Genomic DNA, 26319 nt, shown 5'->3' on the forward strand with positions numbered 1-26319 from the left:
TTACAGGCATCTGTCTGAAGTACTCAAAGTTCCCATAAAAGGTTTTACACAGAGTCTCTAGAGGTCAAAAAATAAGGGTAGAAGCTAAAGTCTGGTCAGAGACCTATCAAAGACACACACTGAATCACTGATGATAAAAACTGGGTTAATTACAAGGTATACTTAATAATGGAGTATGATATCATACATGAATTACCATAAAGCAATACGAAAGAACTTATTAGGGCAATTATCTGTAGATATTCAATTAGCCTCTGGCTTACTTGGTTATGGAGAGAGTTGGAGAATCAAAAGACAAAGACCCATGAAATAAAGAAGCCAAGAATGAGAAATAAGGGAGAGAAACAGATTGTGAGAGACTAATTTATTAAGATTATTAATGCCAAGATTTTTACCCACATTTAACTATTATTTCCCAGTAAGTCCTAAAAATTTCTCCCTCTTGCTTTAGAACCTACAGTTTTGATTTGAAGGTAAAAATTATGTCCCTTCCAATATTTACGTATTTGGTATTCCACTGCCTAAGAGATTCAAAGGCAACACTGGATTTACTGTCATTGAACCAGACAGCCTAAAGAACATTCCTCTGTTCCACTAAAACTTTAAAACAACTTTTACAACGTCTTTCTAGAGAAGTTCTCTTTTCTTTTCTTTTTTTATGGCCATGCCTTAAGCATATGGAAGTTCCCAGGCCAAGGACTAAACCTAAGCCACAACTCTGACCTACACCACAGTTGGGGCAATGCTGAATCCTTTAACCCACTGTGCCGGGCCGGGGATTGAACTGGAGCCACCACAGCAATCTGAGCCACTGCAGTTGGATTCTTAACCCTCTGCACCATTCCTGGAAAGTTTTCTTTCTATGATCCTCATTAGATAGCATTTTACATGGGTCAAGTTTTGTTTCTCCTATTCACTTATGTTTAAAGACATCACAACAGTTGTACAGTCATGGTTTTGTTAGGTTCTTTTAGAGAATGCTGATGTAACTGGAAGTTGATCCACGTCTGGTTGGTGCATTTAACACTGGGGGTGAGAAGAGTATTGTACTGTTTAAGATGTATAACCAAAAGACAGGATGACTCATCACTAACAGCTGGGATCCTGCTGGGGTGGGGGTTACACTCCACCATGAACTACCCTGGCCTGTTGCCTTCAGCACATCAGCCTTTCTTGGGTGTCCAGTATGACTTGTATTTCAATCACCTCAATTCTTACTCAGAAACATAAATTACAACACTGAATTTAATCACATACTTGAAAGAAATTCCAGAAAATATATTTATATGTTGATCTTTTGCAAATGAACTGTTTTGATAAATAAGATTTAATAAACGAACTCAGTTGCAGAGCTAAAAGGTTTATGATAAACTTATATGTTCTATACATTGGAAGAATTTTAATGTTCATTGTAAATACTTTGTGTTAGAAGCTTAATATTTTGGAAGCATTTAAAACTATTCAAATATATGAAATGAAAATGCTATCATTTGCTTTTTGGTTGTTTTCATTGGTCCAATATATTTATTAGGCTCCAAAACACTAGTGAAAGAAGCCATTTAATTGGAAGAAATTTCAAATGAGGGGAAGAATTTTAGAAAGGAATAAAAAAAACCCAAAATCCTGGTCTACGCTAAACACTGTATTTTCAAATAAGTTACAGTCCTTTTAGCTACATTATTCTAAGATTATATTGGAAATTACTGGTTCCTCAAAGCTCATAAGCCTACTGTACTTAAAAATTTAATTATCATGTCTGTATATATTATGCACATGATTGGAATTATGTTTACCATGTGTCAAAAAGTACCATGAAATAAACAAAACTGAGTTCATGCCATAAATTAAAAGAAAACTGTGCCATTTGTAATGGCTTAAGAATACTGGATGGCTAACTCTCCATCTTAGGTGTCTGTCATTCTAAAGTGGTTTGGGATTCAGAAATAGAGAAATTTACAGTTACAGCTGGATCAACACTCCCCTCTCAGTAATTAATAGAACAAGAGAAGCAAAATATATAGATCAGAAATAAACCCGCACAAATAAAACTAACTGATTTTTGACAAAGATACAAACACAATTCAGTGGAAAAGGGAGAGTCTTTTAGCATGACATTAGAATAACTGGAATCCACCTGCCAAAAAGAAATGAACAAACAAATAACCCTGACCTATACTTCTCGCTTTATACAAAAATTAACTCAAATTGGACCATAGACCTAAGTATAATACAATGTATTTATATACGAATATAATAAAACTATTAGAAGAAAATATTTATGATTTGGGTTAAACAAAGAGTTCTTAGATATGACAACAAAATCACATCTGATAAGAAAACTGCAGATAAATTGGATTCATCAAAACTATGTGAAAGATACTTATAAGAAATGGAAATACAAGCCACTGACAGGAGGATACTATTTGTGAATCATAAATATGACGGCAGACTTGTTTCTGAAATACATTAAAAAAAACTCTCAAAACTCAAGAGAGAAAATAAATCCAACATATAAAAAGGGTAATGATATAAGTCAACTGAACTGGCATTATTTTAATTAAATTTATTTGTGATAACTGTATATTGACAAGCAGTTGTTAAGAAACAGTACCATGAGACTGTAAATTCAGTTTTTCCATAGGTAACATCCTGCAAAACTATAGTACCAGGACACACAACCATTCACACAGTTGTAATACTGAAATATTACATAACTAGCTCTCTTTTCTTGCTGTTAATTTTATTAATCTTTTCAAATAGCTTTTTATTTCACTTGAAAAGACAGAATAGTTTTTAATTGTATTCATTTTAATTCTTACTTTTATTCCTTCCTTCTACTTTGAGTTTACTTTGTCTTCTTTTTCTAGGTTCTTAAGGTGGGATCTTAGCTACCTTGACTTTTCCTCTTTTCTAATATGTGTTCAGTTCAATAAATTTCCCTCTTTGCACTGCTTTAGCTGTGTCCCACAGATTTTGATAGGTTGCATTTTCATTTGATTCAGTTCAATGTATTTTTAAAAATTTCTCTTGAGACTTTTTCTTTAACCCAGGGATTATTCAGAAGTGCTGTTTAGTTTCCAAGTCTTTGGAAAAATTTCCCATTATCTTTTTATTATTTCTAATTTGATTCCATCATGAAAAGAGAAAATACTGTGTGATTGCAATTTTTAAAAATCTGTTGAGGTTTGTCTCATGGCCCAGGATATCGTCAATCTTGGTATATTTACTGTAGTCACTTGAAAATAATGTGTATTATATTATTATTTGAAGAAGTATTCAAATGTTATCCTTCTTAGATTTTGCTGGATCATATTGTTGCATTCTATATTTTTTATCTAATTATACTATCAATTATTGATAGTCTCCAAGTACAAATGTGGATCTATTTCTCCTTTCAGTTCCATAAGTTTTTGGTCCACCTATTTTGCAGCTCTGTTCTTTAATGCATACACATTTAGATTTCTAAGTCCTTTCGGCGGATTTAGGATTCTAAGTCCTTTTACCATTATGCAATATATCTTTTGTCTCTGGTAATTCTCTGTGTTCTGAAGTCTACTTTATTTGATATTACTTGCTTTCTTTTGATTAATGTTTGCATGTTGTACCTTTTTCCAAACTTTTAATATATGCATATTATATATATATATATTTTTTTTTTTTGGTCTTTTTGCCTTTTCTAGGGCCGCACCCATGGTATATGGAGGTTTCCAAGCTAGGGGTCTAATTGGAGCTGTAGCTGCCAGCCTACGCCAGAGCCACAGCAATGTAGGATCCAAGCCACGTCTGCGACATACACCACAGCTCATGGTGATGCTGGATCCTTAACCCACTGAGCAAGGCCAGGGATTGAACCCTCAACCTCATGATTCCTAGTCAGATTTGTTAACCACTGAGCTACAACAGGAACTCCTTACTACCCATATGATTATATCTGAAGTTGAATTTCTTGTAGACTGCATGTAGTTGGATCATGTTTAAAATGTTCTACACTTTGGCTTTTAATTGGTGTATTTAGACCAACCATTTACACTAACTCCACAATAACACTGAATCTATGGAAAAAGGAGAAGACTACTACTTCTGGAAGTTTGTGTGTGGGGGGGAGGAGATAAGCAGGGCTGCTGGAAGAGAAGGCTCAAAGGAAGGTTTTTGTTATACTGTTTATTTTTTTCTTAAAGAGGAAACTAACAAAGAGGAAGAGGTTACAACACTAGTAATATAATACCTAATGGGTCCTGGTCATAAAGAAGAGGTATAGTTAACTCCAGAATATACAAAGAGAGAGTGAACAGAGTTACCAGGCTGGTGGCTGGGAAGAAAGCAGTTGAGATGGTCAATTTTGGTAGTATATACATTGGGCAGACTGCTTGAGAACATAAATAAAAGGATGGTCCACAAGGGTCATGTATTGGATGGTTTGAAATTTTAGTAGCTATGATCCACAATGTCCCCCACTCTCCCAAGTAAGCAGTATTATTTTGAATTATTACCAAATCATAGATTCTTCAGTAGAATACTTTTTCAAACTGCCTCTGCTACCATTGCTATTATCAATTCTCACCCAGAATCCTCACTGTTCTACATTCTGAGAAGTCAGCTATATCTGGGAGATGTTCGTCAAGATTTGATCTCTGTCTCTCTTCTTGTCTCACTTTACTAGCAACTTCTACTAGTATCATATAGCACGTGGATTTTCAAACCAATACTTCCAAATCTCTCTCCAAAGCTCCAGCACCATATAACACAATTGTCTACTCAATATCCATGGTCTCAAAGAAACACCAAACTCAACACATCCACAATGAATTCTTCTTTCCTTTGGAATTCCTTTCTCTATCATTCATTATATCTTTGTCATTTTTGCTATCATTGATCTTGCTGTCCAAATTATTTTTGACTCATTTCTCTTCCTCACTCTTATATTCAATTACTTTGAAGTCTTGACAATTCTAGCAGCTTGGTATTTTCCACGTATTCCCACTTATCTCTGTCATTTTCCTTGCTTTGATCTTGTTTCAGGCCACTGTTATCTTCAAGAATATAGAGGTTACTACTTTTGTTTCTAATCACTGCTTTCTGAGTCTTACTTCTTCCCTCAATCTATTTGCCACTGTGCAACCACTGCAATCCTTCTAAACGGAAAATATATCATTATGTTTCAATGCCTCCCACCTCTCCCTTATTCTACAATAAAGATCTAGACCAGTGCTATCCAATAGAACTTCCTATAATGACTGGAATGTTCCATATCTATATTGTTCAAAAGATTAGCCACTAGTCAAATGTGACTGTTACTAAGCACGTGAAAAAGGGATAGTGTGGTTGGGAAACTAAATTTTTCATGGTATTTAATTTTGACCAATGTAAATTTTATAGCTACATGTGGCTAGTTACCTGATGGACAGCACAGATCTAGTTTGTTCTTAGCATGACAAAGTTCCTTTGTCCTGGCATTATCTCATTTTCCTCTAGTTTTAATAAACATATTGTTTCTTGTATTCATGATATTCAGACATACATGCCTTTATTCACACTGTGCCAACTCCAGGGGGTGGGGTAGGAAAATAAACACCATTCCCTCTCCAAGATAACCACTGTTAATACTATTCCAGTCTAAACATACATTTCCATTTAAAACACACATAATTTTTAAAACTAGAAAAATAGATTATATGCAGTTTTACTTTTTGATTTTTCACTTAGAATATTCATAAACATCATCTCTTGGGATTATATAGTCCACAAATACATCATTTAAATTATGCATTATAACATTTCATCCAATAGATTTATTTACCCCATTACTTCTTTTATTATTAGAAATTAGTTCCTATTTCATATCATAAATAACACTGTGATAAACATCTTTATACAGACTTCTGTTCCCTGATTCCCTTAAGATGTCCATATGCTTAAAAGTAGAATCATATACCAAAGCATGTTTTTTGATATTACTATTGTCATTTCTGTATTTCTTTATCAAACCATATCAATGCATTTTAGCTGTCTCTTCTAAGTAGCATATAGTTCAATGTTGTCCATAAAGTCAACCAAGAATAATCTTTTATCAGGAGAGCTTAAAGCGCTTACATACAGTACTATACCTAATGACAGTAATAACCTGTCACCTTGCTTTACTGTTTTCTGCTTCCTTTGTAAGCACCTGTTGTTGTTACTACTTAGTGAATCTTACGAACCAGGCAAATGAACCTATCACATAAAATTTACTTCGAAAGAAATTTTTCAGTCTTTCCAATGTACCAACTGCTGTGCTCTACGTGATTTTTTTTTTTTCATTTAATGCTTGTAATCCTATTGCAAAGATACTATTTCACAGAAATTTTATAAGACAATTCTTTAGTGATTAGAAATATCAATGGAATGGTGTATTTAATTTATTTCATTTGTGGTCAATTATGCAAACTTTTACGATTCTTTCCCACCTTGAATTATTTACTAGAATTAAGTAGTTCTAAGATCCAAATCATGTTATAAATTATTTTGACTACTCTTTAGGTGATAATTTTTGACAAATGCATTGTGTTGTAAATACCTGACATTATCTTACTAATTACATTGCTTTCTAGCCGTTCTTTAAGAACCTGCTTCCCTCTTGCTTAGATGATGATTATTATTTCGGTCTTTTTAGGGCCTCACCTGCAGCATATGGAAGTTCCGAGGCTTGGGGTTGAACCAGAGCTGCAGCTGCCAGCATATGACACAGCCACAGCCACACAGGATCTGAGCTGGGTCTGTGACCCACGCCACAGCTCACAGCAATGACAGATCCTTAACTCACTAAGTGAGGCCAGGGATCAAACCCACATCCTCATGGATACCAGCCGGGTTCATTATTGCTGATCCACAATGGGAACTCCAGATTATTAATTTTTACTCACCTTTCAGTGGAAAGATTATATTTTTATCTAGAAAGACATGTGGATGTCACTTTTCCTAAGTTGTGCATGAATGACTGAGCACAGCCTTTCCTTTTTGGCCTGTGTCTATCTTAAAATCCATGATTACCTTATCAGTACAGATTTTCTTTCTTCTATATTATTGATTAATTCTTTTTGTAGATCAAGTTTAAAATTAAAGTAGCAGAACAGCCCTTCCCCACCCGCTTCTTAATTTTCTATCCAGTAACTTGAACTAAATAAGGCCAGTATCAGACACGGATAGGATTTAAGCCTCCGGCAATGGCTTATTATTTTAGCTATATCTCTGTCGCTGCTACCTCTGTGTGGAAGATCTGAGTTCTTTCTGCCCTGATTCTTGGCATGGCTATGGCTCCTAGGTTGTCCAGGGCCCTCGATTTTCCATTTCCTCTTTACCAGGCTGGTTTCAGGTCACTGCTAACAAGGCTCCTCTGATTCGAGGCCTTATAACTATTTACTTATCTGATCAACCTGCATTTGACTCGTGGCCCAGTCTGCTACATGACATCTTTGGGTATCTTAGTTTTCTACCATACTCACAATCCTAGTCAAATTAGGATGTGAATGTAGGCTCAAGAGTTCAAAGCTTCATCCAGCTTCCTGGTAGCTAGTTGATCTAAATAAGCCTATATACGCCTTGATTCCTTCATCTACAAAATGGAGATGAACACAGCACTTATCCCAATGTGTTGTGAGGATAAATAAGATAATTCATATAAAGCCTTTAGTATAATGCCTATTCCACAAGAAACAATAAATATTAACAATTATTAGGCATAATTTCAGATAGTTCATTATTCTTCCCCATAATTCTTAATTATATTTCTTCATATAGAAGGGGGAAAAAATCCACTCTTTCATAAGAAGTAATTTTGGGGAAATGCCCAGTGCTTTTGGGGGAATGTCCACCTTTATGTGAAGGTTATCACTGGACCTTCACCTTCTAATCCCTCATTCTATAGTTTATGTTTAATATACAATATAAAGTTCATTGAGAAGAAAAGAATATTTCAATTATTAACTGTGTTTAGAATAGGAAGCTATTTCCTAAACTGTTGAGAGAATTTTTTTTTCTTTTCAGCGCCACACCTGCAGCACATGGAAGTTCCTGGGCCAGGGTTTGAATTGGAGCTGCAGCGGCTGGCCTGTGCCACAGCCACACAGGATCTGAACTGCATCTGCGACCTACATGGCAGCTTGTAAAAACATCGGATTCTTTTTTTTTTTTTTTTTTGGTCTTTTTGCCATTTCTTGGGCCGCTCCCACAGCATATGGAGGTTCCCAGGCTCGGGCTTGAATAGCAGCTATAGCCGCTGGCCTACACCAGAGCCACAGCAGTGCAGGATCCGAGCTGCATCTGTGACCTACACCACAGCTCACGCCAACGCCAGATCGCTAACCCACTGAGCAAGGGCAGGGATCAAACCCGCAACCTCATGGTTCCTAGTCGGATTTGTTAACCCCTGTGCCACCACGGGAACTCCCAGAAACCTCAGATTCTTAACCCACTGTGCAAGTCCAGGGAATGAACCTGCATCCTCAAAGAGATAATGATGGGTCCTTAGCCCACTGAGCCATAACAGGAACTCCCAAGATAATTTTTAAGGTGGGTAATTATACTGTCTTTGATAAGTGAGAGTTCTGTATTTTACCACATGTTTACACTTCAAATATGTTTAAAAATTTTGGTAATCAGGAGTTCCCGTCGTGGTTCGGTGGTTAACGAATCCAACTAGGAACCATGAGGTTGCGGGTTTGATCCCTGGCCTTGCTCAGTGGGTTGAGGATCCAGTGTTGCTGTGAGCTGTGGTGTAGGTCGCAGACACGGCTCGGATCCCGCGTTACTGTGGCTCTGGCATACGCTGGCGGCTACAGATCTGATTGGACCCCTAGCCTGGGAACCTCCATGTGCCACGGGAGTGGCCCCAGAAAAGGCAAAAAGACAAAAAAAAAATTTTTTTTTGGTAATCATATGTAACCACACTGATATGTGTTAGGACAAGTACACTATGATAGAAATATTATGAAACTATACCACAACTCAGCAGATGATTTATCAATAAACAAAACCTCCTCAATTAAATTACTAGATACCACCACAGCAAAACAACTGCTAATCCAGAAAATAGGAAATAAGGATATGGAAGATGTATAATAAACATTTGGGAGATATGGAATTTATCCCGTGAGTGCTATAAAGAACTAGTAATTTAAGAATGCCAAAGCCCAAGTGTGTTATGAGGGTCTTTTCTCAAAAGTGACATTAATTGCATATGCTACAAATGCTTATTATGTATTCTATTTATATCAAAATTTAAAATGTAGTTGAAAATATACAGAGTCAATGTATTCAAGAGTGATAATAAAAGAGTTACTCTGGCCTAGCAAAAATTGTTATTTTTAAACTTTAATTTTTGCTCTCTTTATAAAATAATATTTATAGTATTAAGAAAACAATCTTGAATCTCTATTTAAAACTGCTGTGATTAAGGGTCTTTTGGATTCAAAAAAGTCGTTTGCACTCAGGGCTGGAACTGTAACAGTAAGATTTTAGAGACTTTTGCACAAAAAAGAACTCCTAAGTGATGAAATCACATAGCATTCCTATTCTAATATTAAAAATGAAAATACCAAAAAAACAAACCTTAGAAATTACCTTGGAAAACTGGAAATGATGTAGTCAATGTTTTACTTTGGAAATTAGTCGGTGTGCACTGATAGGCCCCCACAGAACTTAATTTTTAAAAAGTCTAACACTCACCAATAATTGGCAAACAAAAGATAACTCCAGATGTTAATTATGTGAATGAAAGTAAGAGAAATTTCATTTTAAGTGCAACAAGAGTAATCTTTCATAAAGTTAATGAAAAAAGCGTAAATTACTTTTAGGAAATATTATTTTATACTATCACTTAGAAAGTATTAAATATTTAATTGCAAATTAACTTTGTTTAACCTAAATAGTAAGTTGACTTACCATTTCCCAACAGAAACATCAGCTACAATTATCCAGGGGCTAATGCACTTAAATACATAAAATGATAGCATTAACAAGTAAGTTATTATAGAACATTCAGAATTTCAAGGGGTCTTATTCCCATATTTCAAGATAAATATTATCAGTTTATTTAAAATTAAGATAAGCTAATTTGGAGTAACTTTCAGCAATATTTATACAATTAATATTTTATATAATTACTAAACCTGATTTTGTTAAATAATTTATTAGTAAAATGCAGCAAATGCATTCACATATGGCATATTTGCCACATCAGGAGACTGCTACATATATTCTCCTACAAAAAACAGAAGAAAGACTACTTTTAAAAATGGGGTAATTGTAAAAAATCTTTTTGAAAAAGATAACCACAAGTACATCAGAAAGCAGACTTAAATACGTTTTACTGTATCATATAACTGCTAAAGATTGACTAAAATTAGAAACCTGGACTCAACATGGGCTATAATTTCATTTTGCTAAATAACACTTTCTCTACCATGTGAACAAACTTTTTCCCAACAGGAATAGAAAGTAGCATCAATAATTCTTTACCTTAATACTACTTGCGTGGGAGTTCCTGTCATGGCTCAGTGGTAACTAACCCGACTAGTATCCATGAGGACAAGGGTTAGATCCCTGGCCTCACTCTGTGGGTTGCTGTGAAATGTGGTGTAGGTTGCAGACACGGCTCGAATCCCACATTGCTGTGGCTGTGGTGTAGACCAGCAGCTAAAGGTCCAATTCAACCCTTAACCTGAGAACTTCCATATACTGCAAGTGCAGCCCTAAAAGGGCAAAAATATGTGTGTGTGTGTGTCTGTGTGTATATATGTCTGTGTGTGTGTGTGTGTGTATTTTCCATGACAGAAAACAAAACAAACAATTTCAACTCATTTCCATGAAATAAAGTGGTTAAACAGGTCTGATTCATTTCAAAGCCTGTGCTTTTAACTGCTATTTTATATTATACTCACATTATTCTTTGGCCTCAAAGATTTTAATGGTCATCAATAGGAAATATACAGATGAGCAGTAAAGTTAGGGTAGCATAAAGACAGGAAAATCCAACCACACTGCCTCACAAATAGAAATAATAAAATCAAATTTAAAAAATGAAATGAATAAGCAAAGTCCTTGCACTATACAATGTAGTACAGACTAATTAAGAGAATGAGTAACTTCTTCAAAGATTAAAAAATCATATATTTTAGATAATGTAGTGAGATTCTATGCAAAAATAAAGGGATAACTGATTCAATTATGGTTACTAGGAACCCTGATTTTGTTAGTACTGCTGAAAAATAAAGTTGAAAGGATTAAGAGTGATTATGTCATGGATCATAGAATTTTATGGGAAGGTGATGGCCACCAACATCCAAGAAGCTCTATGAGTGATTATGACAAAGAAAAGCTGATGGGAACTAATGTCTGGTGAGAAAACCAGAACACACAGTGGTTATAAACCAGTGCACCCAAGTCCACACCCCGACCACCACCAGCTGTGCCAAAGAGGTAACAAACAATAGAGCATTTCAGAGAAACAATAAACATGTCCAATATTAGTTCCTTTCCTCAATACTTAAGACCAACTTCTAGACTAGAAAACAATTATTGAGGCTATGAAATGGATTTCTGTATTTGACTGAATGAATTCGTTGAGTATATAGTAGAGAGGAATACAGAATTTGCCTCCCGACCTTGCCACTAGATATTTTAACATAAATTTTTATTCTGCAATCATAAATATGTTAGCTAGACCTACAAGCATAATAAACATCAGTTAATGAATAACCCAGAGTGCTGCCCAAGACCCACGCCCCCACAACTTTCTCACTTCCACTGGGAATGATGGAGCTGCTCTCAATGATGAAGTCAGGCTTAAGTCACAGAAATGAACACAGGCATCATTAAAACAAGAGACCAGACATCATCAATCACAGCTCAGAGCTTCCAGAGAAAAATAACATCTGAGTTATTATTAGTGATAGATTCTGTATAACATGAGAGCATAAAACACTCACTGACATGCTTTTATTTGGGTTAAACAAATGGCCTCTGCTCTGGTTCTAAACCTCTGACTTGAGATTTTTCCAAATTCAAATAAATTCATATTCAATGAGCGCCTACTATGTATATCTATCTCAGAAATATCTTTTCAATTTTCTATGTTCTATGTAGTTGAGAGAAGGGATTTGCAGGAAATATCTACCAAGGAACCACTAGCACTAGATAGGAATGCATCTATTGTTTCAGCTTAAAGGATCCCTGTGTTATTTGTGCCACTACACAATTAATCCATATATATATATATTTTTTATCTTTTCTAGGGCCACACCTGAGGCATATGGAGGTTCCCAGGCTAGAGGTCTAATTGGAGCTGTAGCTGCCGGCCTGTGCCGGAGCCACAGCCATTCGTTATTCGAGCCACGTCTGTGACCTACACCACAATTCACGGCAACGACAGATCCTTAACCCACTTAGCAAGGCCAGGGATCGAACCCTCAACCTCATGGTTCCTAGTCAGATTCATTAACCACTGATCCATAACGGGGAACTCCGATATTTATTAATCTACCATTCTAATTTGGCTACTCACATTATAAGCCACTGAATGCATACATAGGCACACACACACACACACATCCAAAGGTGACTGGCTCCATATTCTTCCTCTAGAGCATGTTACACAAGTCATATGGCTGAAGAAGATTAACCTATTATTTTCACTAAGGGACATTTATCATACTTTTATTTTTTTATTATTATTTTTTTTGTCTTTGTCTTTTAGGGCTGCACCCACAGCCTATGGAGGTTCAGGCTAGGGGTCGAATCAGTGCTGTAGTGGCCGGCCTATGCCAGAGCCACAGCGATGCGGGATCTGAGCCACATCTTTGACCTATATACCACAGCTCACAGCAACGCCAGATCCTTAACCCAGTGAGCAAGGCCAGTCATCGAACCCACATCGTTATGGATGGTTCAGTTAACTGCTGAGCCACAACGGGAACTTCATTTATCACCCTTTTAGAAATACACTTCTGGGAGTTTCCATCATGGCTCAGCAGAAATGAATCTGACTTAGTTCCTTCCTCTGTAACAAAGGGGTAACAGTAGATGAGGTATGACACATGAATGCAATGAGCACAGACCCTGGCATACAGAACACAAAGGAAATCTGAAATGAAATAGGGCTGGGATTGCTCTTACTCTTACTTCTGTGAATCTGAAACATACAGAAACCACCATCAAACATAATTAGGTGTTGCTGAAGTTTAAACTTGAATACTTACAGCCCATATATCTGTGGCGCAATTTCTAGTCTATTGAGGTGCATGTAAAGCTCTATATCATGCTTCTTCAGTAGATGATCCTGGATCTGGTTGACTTTAGTAACAATAGCAATTGTTGGTCCCAAATCCTGCGGTCTAGCAAAGGGAATAGGAGGCATCAGGGTTTCTTTCCCCTAAAAAATAGGGAAAATGGATTATTTCAATGTGAAACTAACATGCATGGACATTATTCTTAAATGTACTTATCAATGGGAGTTTAAATGAGAACCAATAACTACTTTAAATCAACTGTAGACAAACACTTAAAATGTGAAATCATATGTGGATTGTCACATAGATGATTGTGCACATAGAGTAATGGTCAGGAAACATCTTCTAAAATATTTTCTACTTGTATTTCCTTGACCAGTTTCTTTGGTGACATTAAATCTTACAAGATAATTTTGGCTAGAGGTAGTGGTGGCCACTAGTGTATTTAGCCATGGCCAGTTTGTCTAATCAGCAGTCATAGTACATAAATGGAATATTCTGAGGAAAACATATTTCTTGTGGCATAAGATTTAAACATAAAAAAAAGTAATTGAAAACTATTTTACTTTGAGTTCTCAAAACTGTTAAAACAGTTAGGAAATAAAGTAAACCAGTACTAGAAAAAAAGATCTTCTCTGTCTTTTGAAAGATTTTAAAATTCTCCAGACCAAAAGTATAGCCCAAAAAAAACCAAAACAACAACAACAAAAAAACTATATGAGCCAACTACAACTGCCCTTCCTGCCATCCCATAGCCCATATTAAGACAGACAGAATGTAACTCCTGGTAATCCTTTCATGTAAAGTTCAACTAGCCCCTCAAATCTAAGGATTTGCCCTAATGCACTATGTCTGACTTTTCTTCTGATGTTCAGTCCCCAATTTCTTCCTCTTCAATATTTGGATTTATAGCATCACTCTCTCCTGACTGTCTGCCTACCACTCACCCTCGTCTACTTCTCTAGTTCAAATTCTTGCTTCTGTTTCACAAATGCAGTTTATACAGTTCTGGTTTCAGTTTTATTCACTACTTATATGAGCTCAGTCATAGACAGTGCTTCCACCAAAACCCATTTTCCAAAGGCTTCCTAATCTGTATTCAAAACCTAGAACTCTAGAGTACCTCCCATACACTCGGATGTCCGCCAAGAATCTTAGATTGACAAAGGGGTCTCCAATTCAGCAGGCCCACAACGGGGCTCATTATCTTCCACTCAAAAACATATTCACCCTTTCCCCATGCCTACCCTCAACCCATCCTTCAGTAAGAACACCTAGTTGACCTAGCTCCTCAGAACCACTCAGAGACTTGGGTATGTCTCTTCTTCTGCTGTTATCAACTTGATTTGGGGCCCTTAATCATTCCTTTCCTTCTGATCTTGATGCCCCCAAGTTAGTCTGCTTTTAAATCCACCCTCCAAAATGCCAGATGATCTGTCTAAAGCAGATATTCGATTATGCCATATGGCCCTCCTTAAATCTCTTTAACAGGTTTCCATTATTTGCACTCCAGGAGAAACAAAACAAACGGTCCACATTCTTTAGCCAAGTCTGCAAGGTTCTCTACCACCTGGCCAGCCTCTATTCCACTGTGCTCCTAGGGGTCCTGAGGGTGCCACTCTTCTGCCTGAAACAGCCCCTCCCCAGTGTTTCCTCTGAGGAGCCCCAAGTATATTTAAAGATTTGGCTTTAGTGCCAGGTCCTAGTTCTTTATCATCTTCTCAGCTTCTCAGGATGCTTTTCTAATACTCTGCCTCCTAAACCGTGAGATCTCTAAAAGGAATATTGTCTTTTTGCCATTGGACCAGATTCCAGGGCACAAAAATGAAGATAAAGCTCTTGCCCTTGTCATCTGGAGGGAAAAACTACACACACACACACACCTTGGAATTCTACCTAAGAAGTATAATACTAATCAGGCTGGTGGAAAACACAGAAGAGAGGAAGGGAGTGGCAGGCCTAAGTAAAGGGGAAATGTCCTGTCCAGGATCATTTCAAGTCTTAAAAAGAAAGGATCCCTTTGGGTTTTCTACAATGTCTGCCCTAGTGTATTTAGGTCTGAAGGATATAAGGCCATTTTAATTTTTATGGCTCAATTCACTGTTGCTAATTTGCACAGACAGGAGAAAGGGAAAACTTTATATTATGGTCATTTATTATAAAAATAGTACACCCAAGACATCTTTTTCTGATTTTGCAACATCTAGTATTCTCTTCAAAAAAATCAAGATGCTTTCACTTAAAAATTCTTGTTAAATTATTTTCCTCTTAATATAATTCATGTTAATTGTAAAATGCTATTCACTGAGGTTAAATTTCCTTTAAAAATAAGCACTTGGACATATTGTATACTTTGGTCATGTAGTTTTTTTTTACTGAGGAAACTCTGGGCTGAATGGCATGCAGCGTGTGGTAGAGATATGAGCTCAGACAGGGTTTCTAACAATCGCATGGGAGCAGATGACTGATTTACTCATCTTTCTGTGGATCTTCAATAAACTCGCTCCAAGAAGTGCAACTACTGGCTTTGGATAGAATAATTCTAAGTCCATCTGGTAAAAATGAAACCATATTATCAATTTCTAGTTGGAACAGTATGAGTTGTCATGAAATCAGCAGCATATGTAGCCCATTCTTTAGATACTTAATAGGGACTCATGTGTAGTCTAAGAACTATAGGCTTATGTAAACTGTAGTTATAAGAGATTTCCCCTGAGCTCAGAATACTTATTTAAAAATCTTAAATTTTAAAAACGTGAAAGTAATGTTTATGACCACTTAAATGAGAAACAGCTTTGCTTGTCTAAGGGCAAAATCAAAAAAGTAAAGATAGAGTTCATGGAAAACACTTCTTTATCCTCAGAATTTCTTACCATAAAGGATGCTATTTGCATTTACAAATAGGATCACAAGAGATAGCAACAACTACCAATAAAACTAGAAAACCTCTCTAACCACTTATTAGTGATACTCAAAGTGTGTTCTGATCTCAGTGCCAGGCCACAAACTGAGGAATGCAGCAAGATGATGATTTCACACCATTTTGTAAAACCAAAGCACCATTTCCTTTTTCAAGAAAGCCTGACTATAAAAACTGTGTCACTGAACTAGGTAGCACGCATAGAGATATAATCAAACTTTCCAAGGAATTAGAAGAACTGAATGAAGGAGTGATACATTAATTTCTTTCTTGAATTTCTTTTTAAAAAGATGACAGAAGCATGAAATAGAATAAAAAGGAAGGATGAAAAAGGGATTCCTTAGACATGCTTTCTAGGACTATATTATGTACTGATATACATGAGTGATTAACGTAAATTCTCAGAGGTCACATCTATGTGTTCTTTGATAAAATAATGTCTTTGTCTTGTCTTAGCCATCTTCATGGATTGATCAGTGAAAGCAACATGAATAAGTAAAACTAAAACATGGTAGCCGTCACATTTTTATCATTCAGTTTCTCAGATACTATGAATCAGTTATAAAATACAGAATGACCACTGCATAAAATGATCAGGAGGCCTGTATTTAAATGTGTACAAATACTCTGAATACATCAAATCACCAGCCAAGAATGTTAAGTTATTGTTCCGAAACATAAAGTAGTTCATCACACATGCTTTCAGTAAGCTTCCCCTCTAACAACCCTTACAGAATGTAGCATCATGACATATCACTGAATGAAGACTTTATCACCTAGGCTGGGGGTCAAAAAACTTTCTCTGTAAAGAGCCAGATGGTAAATATTTTAGCCTTTAGAAGTCACACAGTCTGTGTTGTACCTACCCAACTCTGCTGTTGGAACGAGAATTCAGCCAAAGACAGTAAGTAAATAAACAAATAGGCATGGCTATATCCCAATAAAACTTTTTTATGGCTATGGAAATTTGAATTCTACATAATTTTCATATGTCACAAAATATTACTCCTCTTTTGATATTTTTTCAACCATTTAATAATGTAAAAGCCATTTTTAACACACAAGCTGTACAAAAACAGATGGCAGGCCAAATTGGCCTGCAGGCAGCAGTTCGCCCTGACCTAGACCAAAGGCAGAAAAAGCATTAGTTATCTATTTCATTTGTGAAGGGAAGGGATGAAGAGACTGAGTAAATAGGTGGTTTCTAACCAGAATGCACTCAATTATAGCAATATAAATAAAATTAGTCCTACAGAAAATAATGTACCAAAAACTCTTCACAACATCCTGCGCCAGAAAAATCTGCAATTTTTCCAATATTGTGTAATAACAATGAAAAGACCATAATGATCTCTAAGTTAGCATGTATGTTTGTTTAAAACAACAGTTAATTTAGCAATTCTACTCCAAGAGATATGCTGAGAGAACTGAAAACATATGTTCACACAAAAGTTTGTACACAAATGTTCAGAGCAACGTTATTCTTAGTAGTGAGAAGAACCCAAATGTCCAACAACTGAAGTATGGAAAAACAGAACATGGTATATATATCAATGCAATGAAACACTATGCAGCCACGAAGAGGAATGAAGTTCAGACATGCTACTACATGAAGGAACTTTGAAAACATTACGCTAAGCGGGAAAAGTCAGTCACAAAGGGTCTCATGTTGTGTGATTCTGTTTATATGAAATGTCCAGAAAAGGCAAGTTCAAAAAATAGGAGATAGATGAGTGAGGCCAGAAGCCAAAGGGTGAAACAGGAAATGACTACTAATGCGTATGTGATCTTCTTTTGGGGTGTTAAAAATGCTTTGAAATTAGATAGTGGGGACATTTGTGGAATTTTATGAACGTACTACACTTTAAAAAGGTAAATGTCATGGTATGTTTATTATTTCACAATAAAAATTATAGTTAAAAAATAAGACTAGGAGAGAGTGAGGATAAATGGTATTGATGCTAACCATATAAATTCAATAGCAATGCATTAATAAAACAACCTATCTGATACAGCATTTATCTATGCACTGTGGCACCTAGTAACCTACCAGGACAGCACAGACCAAGTAGATAAATGCACTTTTCATTCAAATTTATAATAATTTTTAGGAAATTATATTGTCATACATAATATACAAACATATAAAGTTTCTATTTATGTGAAATGTTTTATACCTTTGTGTACCCATACCTTAGTGTATCCATCAATATTAATAGATATATGATAGAGATCGCAAGTTCAAACTTACTTCCATAGGTATTTTTATATTTTCATTTTTACAGTAATAATAATAGCTTTTATTCTCTGATATTTTGTTACTCACTGAAATCATTTGTTCCCTCAATATATTGAAAAGATCCATATTAGAAAATGTACCTTTTGACCATCATGCTCAAAAGTAGAAAACCAAGGTTCAGCAGTTTCCATAAGTTGTGAGAACATTGCACTAAAAAATAGAAAAATAATATAATACTAATGTTAAACCTTCATTACAGTAAAAATGGCATAAAATATAAACATAACAGAAAAGTTTTCGTACTTACTAGGCATCATGTTCCAGGTACTCAGGGTTCAAGAGAGTTTTCATTTCCTCACTTAAAAAAGTAATACAAGCAATCAGAATGTGTAAATTTTTGTAATTGAAGGCAATGAAGAGGTTGTCTTATTCTATACTCATAAGCCAACTTTCATATAATGTGTAAATGAAAAAAAGTTAGCTTTTTTAATGAAAAGAGCAACTACATTAACAAATAAAATCCTTTCTTTCTATAAAGATTAAGACCAAATTAGTCGCCTGCCTATACCACAGTGAGGTAACTATCTAATTATTCCAGATAACAAACACTGAATGTGACAATACATCCTTTGAATGTGCTTATTCTAGAATAAATTGATTACTCTATAGACTATCACTTGTCCAAAACGAAACAAAAAAATAGGTCAAATAGCCCATATCAAACATTATTTTCTTTTAATGGCTTCTACATTATTATATTTTAACATCCATTAACCCGTGAGAGCACCTCTTCCAAATCTATTTTACTGTTGCTTTTACTTTACAAAGGATTGAAAGAACTAAAGAAGCATGTCTAAATCCTTTAAAAGCTATTTTTCATCATATATACTTTCCTGCATATTCTGCATATATGTATGCTTTTAAAAAGATAAAACTGGCATGAAAACAGGATCCCAATACTAACTTCATCCTTATCATATTTTAGAATAAGGGAAGCAACAGCAATAAAGATATGGTTGCTATAGTCAGATCCAGTAAATTCAGTATAATTAGAAAAACTCCAAGGAACAAGAAAATACTAATCTGTAACATGGTAAACAAAAGTTGATTTGACAAATGCCCTAATACAGCTCAGCAAGATGACTGGCTACCACTTGATCAATAAAGATGGTGGAGATAAACACACAGATAAATGCTATATGTTACTTTTATCTTCTGCATAAAGATGGGCTAGCCTGTGGAGTATATCTATCTGTCTAGGTTTTATAATCCCTCAGCTCTTGACTTCTAAGATGCTTCCTAAATTCTTCTCTGGCCCATCTAGTTAGGATATCTTATGTTACAAAATAAAATTCTATCAGCCTAGTTTAAATATAATTACTATGTTATTTGCTGGAAATAAATTAATGTATCTCAAAAACGGGAGAAGCCATTTTTGTTTATTTAGAGATGGGGGCTCTTTGTGCAACTGTTCTCTTACATCTGACCTGAACTGAGTGGAATCTGGTGGGGACATAGTATCTCATGGATAAGGTTCTCTCACTTGAGAGAATGGATCACTAGAGGATGGTATACAGGAATAGAGCAATCAGTAGCACTCTGCCATTACAACAAAAATGTCCTCTTGATCCATTAATTATATGTCTTCCTTTGATGCAGCTCTAAGACTTGCAGAGATATTTATGACTCCAAATTTGCTCCATTGCTGAAAGGGGATTATATTTATTAAGTGGAATTAACAATCAGCCACATGAAACACAACCGAATGCTTACAATTTACAAAATACCTACAATGTACAAGATGTTGAGGTAAAAGAAGACTATTGCAGGATGGAGAAAATAAAAGGAGCTCATATAAAAACTTGCCTTGGTTGTGCAGACTCACTGGCATGAAGAAAGGCTTGGTGGTCACAGTGGAGGGTGAAGACTATGGGCGCCAGCAGCTCGTGCATGCCCTGGAACAGCAATGGGGCGGGGGTGTCCAGTCACTAGTGGACAGAATGAGCTGAGCCAAGAGCTTTTGCAGCTGATCCCACCACCAGCATTTCCACAGTATACAGAAAAGTATGGAAATAAAAAGCTACAAAATGAGATTTTATTTACTTTTAGAATTTGATTCCAATTCAACCACAGCATGTATTCTTCTTTAAAACATGGAGAGCAGTTCTCTTTTAAATGGCACAACAAACAATAAATTGGCATGGTAGACAACCTTGCACCTGTCAGTTGCTTCACGATCTGTACTCATAAATATGAATTTCATTTATGCAAATTATAATCATGAGCTACAGTGTAAAGATCTGCAGTAAGAAGGGCAACTAAGAATTGTAGACCTAAGAAATTACATCCAATGTTTTCATTATATAATGGCTCAAAATTAGGATGTCTGTAGATTTAGGAAGAGCTGAAGTCAGCTAGCTGGAAATGCTGGATAATAAAAGCAGGTATGGTAGAAAACAAAGTTTTTAAAGTAAGATTTTCTACACGTTTAATCAGAAGATGGCCATAATTTTTTTTCCTGCCTACTTAAGCTATGAGTTTACTCTTCAATTTATTTAGCAATTTCACCAATACAGCTTTCTTTTTTCTTATATTGTGTTCACCTATGGATTACATGAACAGGCACGGAAACAAAAAGATATATTAATTACTAAGTATTTCATAGAGTATTATAAAAATGCATTATTAATCCATTATTGTGAGGAAATAAAATATTCCACATCAGTGATTTGTCCTGTTGAGATATTTTCCCCTACTTAGGCATCAAAAATATATTTTAACAAGTTGAAAACAGATTATATTTTTTTCTGCCTTTTCTTAAAGTCAGTAAATTATGATTTTCCTTTTGCTCACCTTTTATAAAAAGACAAGACAAAACTCCACCTTGACAGGAAATAAGTAAGGAAACAGAAAGGAGAGAAAGTGTTTGCTGGCGGATGAGAGAAAACCTCCTGTGACAGAAGGACAGTCACACAGCCCTCTGCACAGTCTAGCAGCTCCGTGAGATTTACTGCACAGGACGCTAGTTCTTATAATAAAGTAACGTGAAGGTAAACTGTGTCAGAGTTCATTTATAAGTTATCACTAGCCTTGAAATAAAAGAACGTACTGACATTAAAAAAATTATTTATGATCTATTGACAATGTACTTGTGATCTAGGACAAATCACCACACGTCACTGTCCATCTCCTACTAAACAAGCTTTGAAAAGACCATTCCTTAGAAGAACTTAGTAGAGACCCAGAAAGAATGGAATTAAGTGTTGCTAATGTGTTTTAAAATCATTATGAGGGTTTATAACTCAAATTATTCCAATGACCAAGTGCCATAACTTTAATCATCAATGTAATAACAGTTTTGTTATTATTTAAAAAACTACAGAAAAGCAAATGACAACAAAAAAGAGAGGAAGGAAGATTGAAGAGCCAAAGAAGAAAAGAAAGAAAGAAAATTGAAAACCGTGACAAATACCCTTTTGGTAACCTTTTTGCTTATTTCTTTCTTTTTTTTTTGCTATTTCTTGGGCCGCTCCCGTGGCATATGGAGGTTCCCAGGCTAGGGGTCGAATTGGAGTTGTAGCCACTGACCTATGCCAGAGCCACAGCAGATCCGAGCCGAGTCTGCAACCTACACCACAGCTCACGGCAACGCCAGATCATTAACCCACTGAGCAAGGGCAGGGACCGAACCCGCAACCTCATGGTTCCTAGTCAATTCGTTAACGACTGCACCATGACAGGAACTCTATCTTTTTGCTTATTTCTGATAGTTTCCTTAGGATAAAGTCCGTAGGAGCCGAATTTCTGGATAAGCGAGTTAAGACATTTGTTAAAGTCTCTGATTTATACAATTAACCAACTAACCTGGCCTTCAGAAAGAATTCCCTTCCTTTAAGGCACAAAAATCACCATCTCTTACATCCCCACCTGTAACTTCAGAGTTTTTTAAAAATCCTATCAAATTTCACAGTCAGGAGTTCCCATTGTGGCGCAGTGGTTAACGAATCCGACTAGGAACCATGAGGTTGCGGGTTCGGTCCCTGCCCTTGCTCAGTGGGTTGACGATCCCGGCGTTGCCGTGAGCTGTGGTGTAGGTTGCAGATGCGGCTCGGATCCTGCATTGCTGTGGCTCTGGCGTGGGCCGGTGGCTGCAGCTCTGATTAGACCCCTAGCCTGGGAACCTCCATATGCTGTGGGAGCGGCCCAAGAAATGGCAAAAAGACAAAAAAAAAAAAATCTCACAGTCAAATGGTCATTTTAACTTATTTAAATGCTAATGAGATTGAGCACAAACATTTTATTGGCCATTTTAATTTAATGAATTGCCCATTTTCTCCTAATAATGTGTTTCCTTTTCCCTGATGATTTGTAACACTTCTTGACCAATTCAGGATGTTAACTCACTCATTTTTGTTACAAACACTTTCTCACGTTTTTTGCCACTGCATTAAAATTAACTTGAAGAAAATATATATTTTTAAGAACACCAGGTTTCCAATCTAAAAACGTGTACAACTGCATAGTTTTTATTAGGTTTATTGCTAGGTTTTGGCTGCTTCTGGTGGTGGTGGTGGCAGAGATCGTCTGAATGGAACTTTTCCCTGTAATATGTCTTCTAACTAATTATGGCTGGTAAGAAACAGTTCTTGCCTAAATGCATCTTCTCACTTTCTTTGAATGTTCTCTTACCACTTGTTTCTGCAACACCAATCTCTCTGGATTCTCCATTTGTTCATGTATCACTCACCTTCATTTATTTCAAAAATTATCTATTAACTACTTACGATGTGCTGGGAACACGAAAGGGAATGAATCGAGCAAATTCCTAACCATTATGGACCCTGTGGTCTAGACAGCGAGACATATCATAATAAAATGAGAACAGAAGTACTGTAGTTATAAACTGGGACAATGACACATACACATACATGTACATACAAACATACATAAAAACGTAAGTAGAAAAACCCAGCTCCGGAGTTCCTATCATGGCTCAGTGGTTAACGAATCTGACTAGGAACCATGAGGTAGTGGGTTTGATCCCTGGACTCACTCAGTGGGTTAAGGATCTGGCATTACTGTGAGCTGTGGTGTGGGTCACAGACGTGGCTCGGATCCCACATTGCTGTGGCTTTGGCGTAGACCAGCAGCTACAGCTCTGATTGGACCCCTAGCCTGGGAACCTCCATATGCCACAGGTGAGGCCCTAGAAAAGGCAAAAAGACAAAAAAGAAAAGAAAAAGAAAAACCCAGCTCCTACTACAGGCTCAGCTCATAAAGATAAGATGCTCATTACATAGTGACAGTGAATGAAACAGCTACTCCTTAATACAGTAAGAGGTAGATGTTTCATTTTACCAATACACAGGTAAAAGCTGAACTACAATATGATGAAAAATGAACAAGAAGAATACTGAATCACATGCTAATATTTCCCATCAATAAATAAGGGAGCTTTTTGTACAATGGGCATTAAGAGTCCCCTAAATACCATCAAGACAACCTTTTAAAAATTCAGGGTTGACTTCCCACTAAACTAGGGATAATTTTCTCAAATAAGACTTAGAAGAGATTGTTGGTTTTACTCTGAATTCTAGACTAGTAAAACCTGAAAAATAATCACAAATGGCAAGCAAATAGACATCTTTAAAGGAAAAGAGAACTGTCTGGAAAGAACGATCACAAATTCAATATGCTGTAAATTTGACAAAGCATAATAAAAAAAGAATGAACTGTCAGTATACTTCTTGGTTCCTAAAATGTCTATTTTGCTTCTATCTATAGTATCAGTGTTTCTACTTCCTTACAGCCTTTATCCTTGCTGGATGGTTAGTAGTCACTGCACTACAAACTCATGCCAGTTGAAAACAAAGGTAACAAAGTTTTCTTCATCAACAGCCTGTAGGCTCACAAAATTGAACCTGTTCTTTTATCTGCCTGTGTTCATTTAGCCCACCAAGCAGTCTTTATTAAAGCTGAGGCATCAGGCAGTCAAAGTTCATTAATACCATTTATATAATCTCTGCAGTTTCAATTAACTCAGCAAGACATTCTACTACATGATAACAGTCTCATTAATTCAATAAAATCCCATAACTATTAACAATATGGTCGATGTTAAACGGGGTGTCACCTAGTACAAAATAATAGCTTTAACAGCTTGTGATGAAACTCAAGGTTTTTTCTTTAATTTGATCTGGCTAAATATTCAATCCTTTTACAACAAGAGATTCTTTCTATGTAAAGAATCTATAGAATTTTTAACATGTACAGAGAGGAATTTAAGTTTTAGAATGTGATACTCAGGAGTACATTAATACTTTCCTATTTGGTAATTGATAGACTTTGTCTAAATTATCAAGAATCTGATCTTCCATATTTCTGTTGCGTCTTCCTGACAAATGCAGTGGGCTGCACACATCACAAATGGTGGAGTGTGCAATTACCACATTTTTGTTTCTTGTCCCTGGAACTTGTTTCCATTATTATAAGACTCCCTTAACCTAGTTTTTTTTCTTTCTCTAAAGAAAAAAGGGAAACAAATGTATATCTTGAGATAATTTTATCCTGACTTGATTTGCTATCATCAAATCTTTTACTGTGAGGTATTTCCAAATATTCAAAAGAGGACAAGGGGCAACAAGGAAATAGGCTTGATGACAGAAGCCAACACAATGAGAAGAGGAAAAGAGGAAAATAGAAATAAACCTGTATCATTGCTGAAGAGTCTGAGCTACTGAACTAACAAATACTGCAGAACCATTCTGCCCACAGACTTCTTGCAAGGTGTGTTAATATCATTCTTAGACTTTAAGTCACTCTAGATGGAATTTTCTATTTTTGGTTTCCAAAAAATCCTACACTGATTGAAATTTATTTTCTCCCAGTCTCCTTTTTGGCATTTTTTGGGTTTTGCACTTTATATCTGACCTGAATAGCCTGTCTTACTTGGGAAGGCCTCTCCTAATCTGAGATTATAAAAAAATTCTAAATGTTTTCCCAGGCTTTTTATGTAATTTTAGTTTTTACAATTATATCTTTACTCCATTAGAATTCATTCTCCAATAAAGGTATAATTTAATCTTATTTCTAGATGGAAAGCGAAATATGACAAATCAATATCCTTTTCCATTGAATGAAAATGTCCTATCTTATATTAAGATTTCATTTATAATTGGACCTGTTCTTAGTTTGTTTCACTGATCTATTTCTCAATTCCCATACTAATGTTACATTGGTTTGATAACAGAATATTTATAACAGTTTTCATATTTCCCTGTGCCATTACCCATTCCCCTAAATTCTGTGGCAACTCCTGTATATTTAAATTCTTTTTTTTTTCTTTTTTTTGTCTTCTTGCCATTTCTTGGGCCACTCCTGCGGCATATGGAGGTTCCCAGGCTAGGGGTCGAATCAGAGCTGTAGCTGCCAGGCTACGCCAGAACCACAGCAACTCGAGATCCGAGCCGCGTCTGCGACCTACACCACAGCTCGTGGCAACGCCGGATCTTTAACTCACTGAGCAAGGGCAGGGATCGAACCCGCAACCTCATGGTTCCCAGTCCGATTCGTTAACCACTGTGCCACGATGGGAACTCCATCTCCTGTATATTTAATAACAACTATAGTAATAATGATCACAACTACCAACATAAACTCTTAGTGAGCACTACATGCTTTCAATTCTACAAAGCCAATACTATTATTGCCCTCATAAACCAAAATGATGGAGCTGAAGGAAAAGAAAGAAAAGGATTTGAATCTAGACCCAGTGCTCTTAACCACTAGGTAGATCATCACCATTAAAATTACTGTAAACCTTTTTGGTACTACATTTAAGATAACTGTGTTCAGTTTTGTTTTTTTTTTTTTACAAATCCTATCTCTCACTTAGATTATCA

At 36.0% G+C, this 26319-nt stretch overlaps 1 protein-coding gene across 4 annotated transcripts in view; it reads right to left on the minus strand.

The window, feature by feature from the left end:
• The window catches only part of TBC1D5 (TBC1 domain family member 5), a 537689-nt gene that overhangs the window by 198160 nt on the left and 313210 nt on the right, over positions 1–26319 (minus strand). For all 4 annotated transcript variants that reach the window (XM_047768951.1, XM_047768932.1, XM_047768961.1 and 1 more), the window contains 4 exons: positions 20285–20373; positions 18726–18776; positions 18559–18628; positions 13230–13402 (listed from right to left, as the gene is read on the minus strand). In XM_047768951.1, coding sequence (XP_047624907.1) covers positions 13230–13402; positions 18559–18628; positions 18726–18776; positions 20285–20373 — 383 coding nt within the window. The remainder of the gene's footprint in view (positions 1–13229; positions 13403–18558; positions 18629–18725; positions 18777–20284; positions 20374–26319) is intronic.

This window comes from Phacochoerus africanus, chromosome 1, assembly GCF_016906955.1.
Source record: "Phacochoerus africanus isolate WHEZ1 chromosome 1, ROS_Pafr_v1, whole genome shotgun sequence".
Taxonomy (NCBI): domain Eukaryota; kingdom Metazoa; phylum Chordata; class Mammalia; order Artiodactyla; family Suidae; genus Phacochoerus; species Phacochoerus africanus.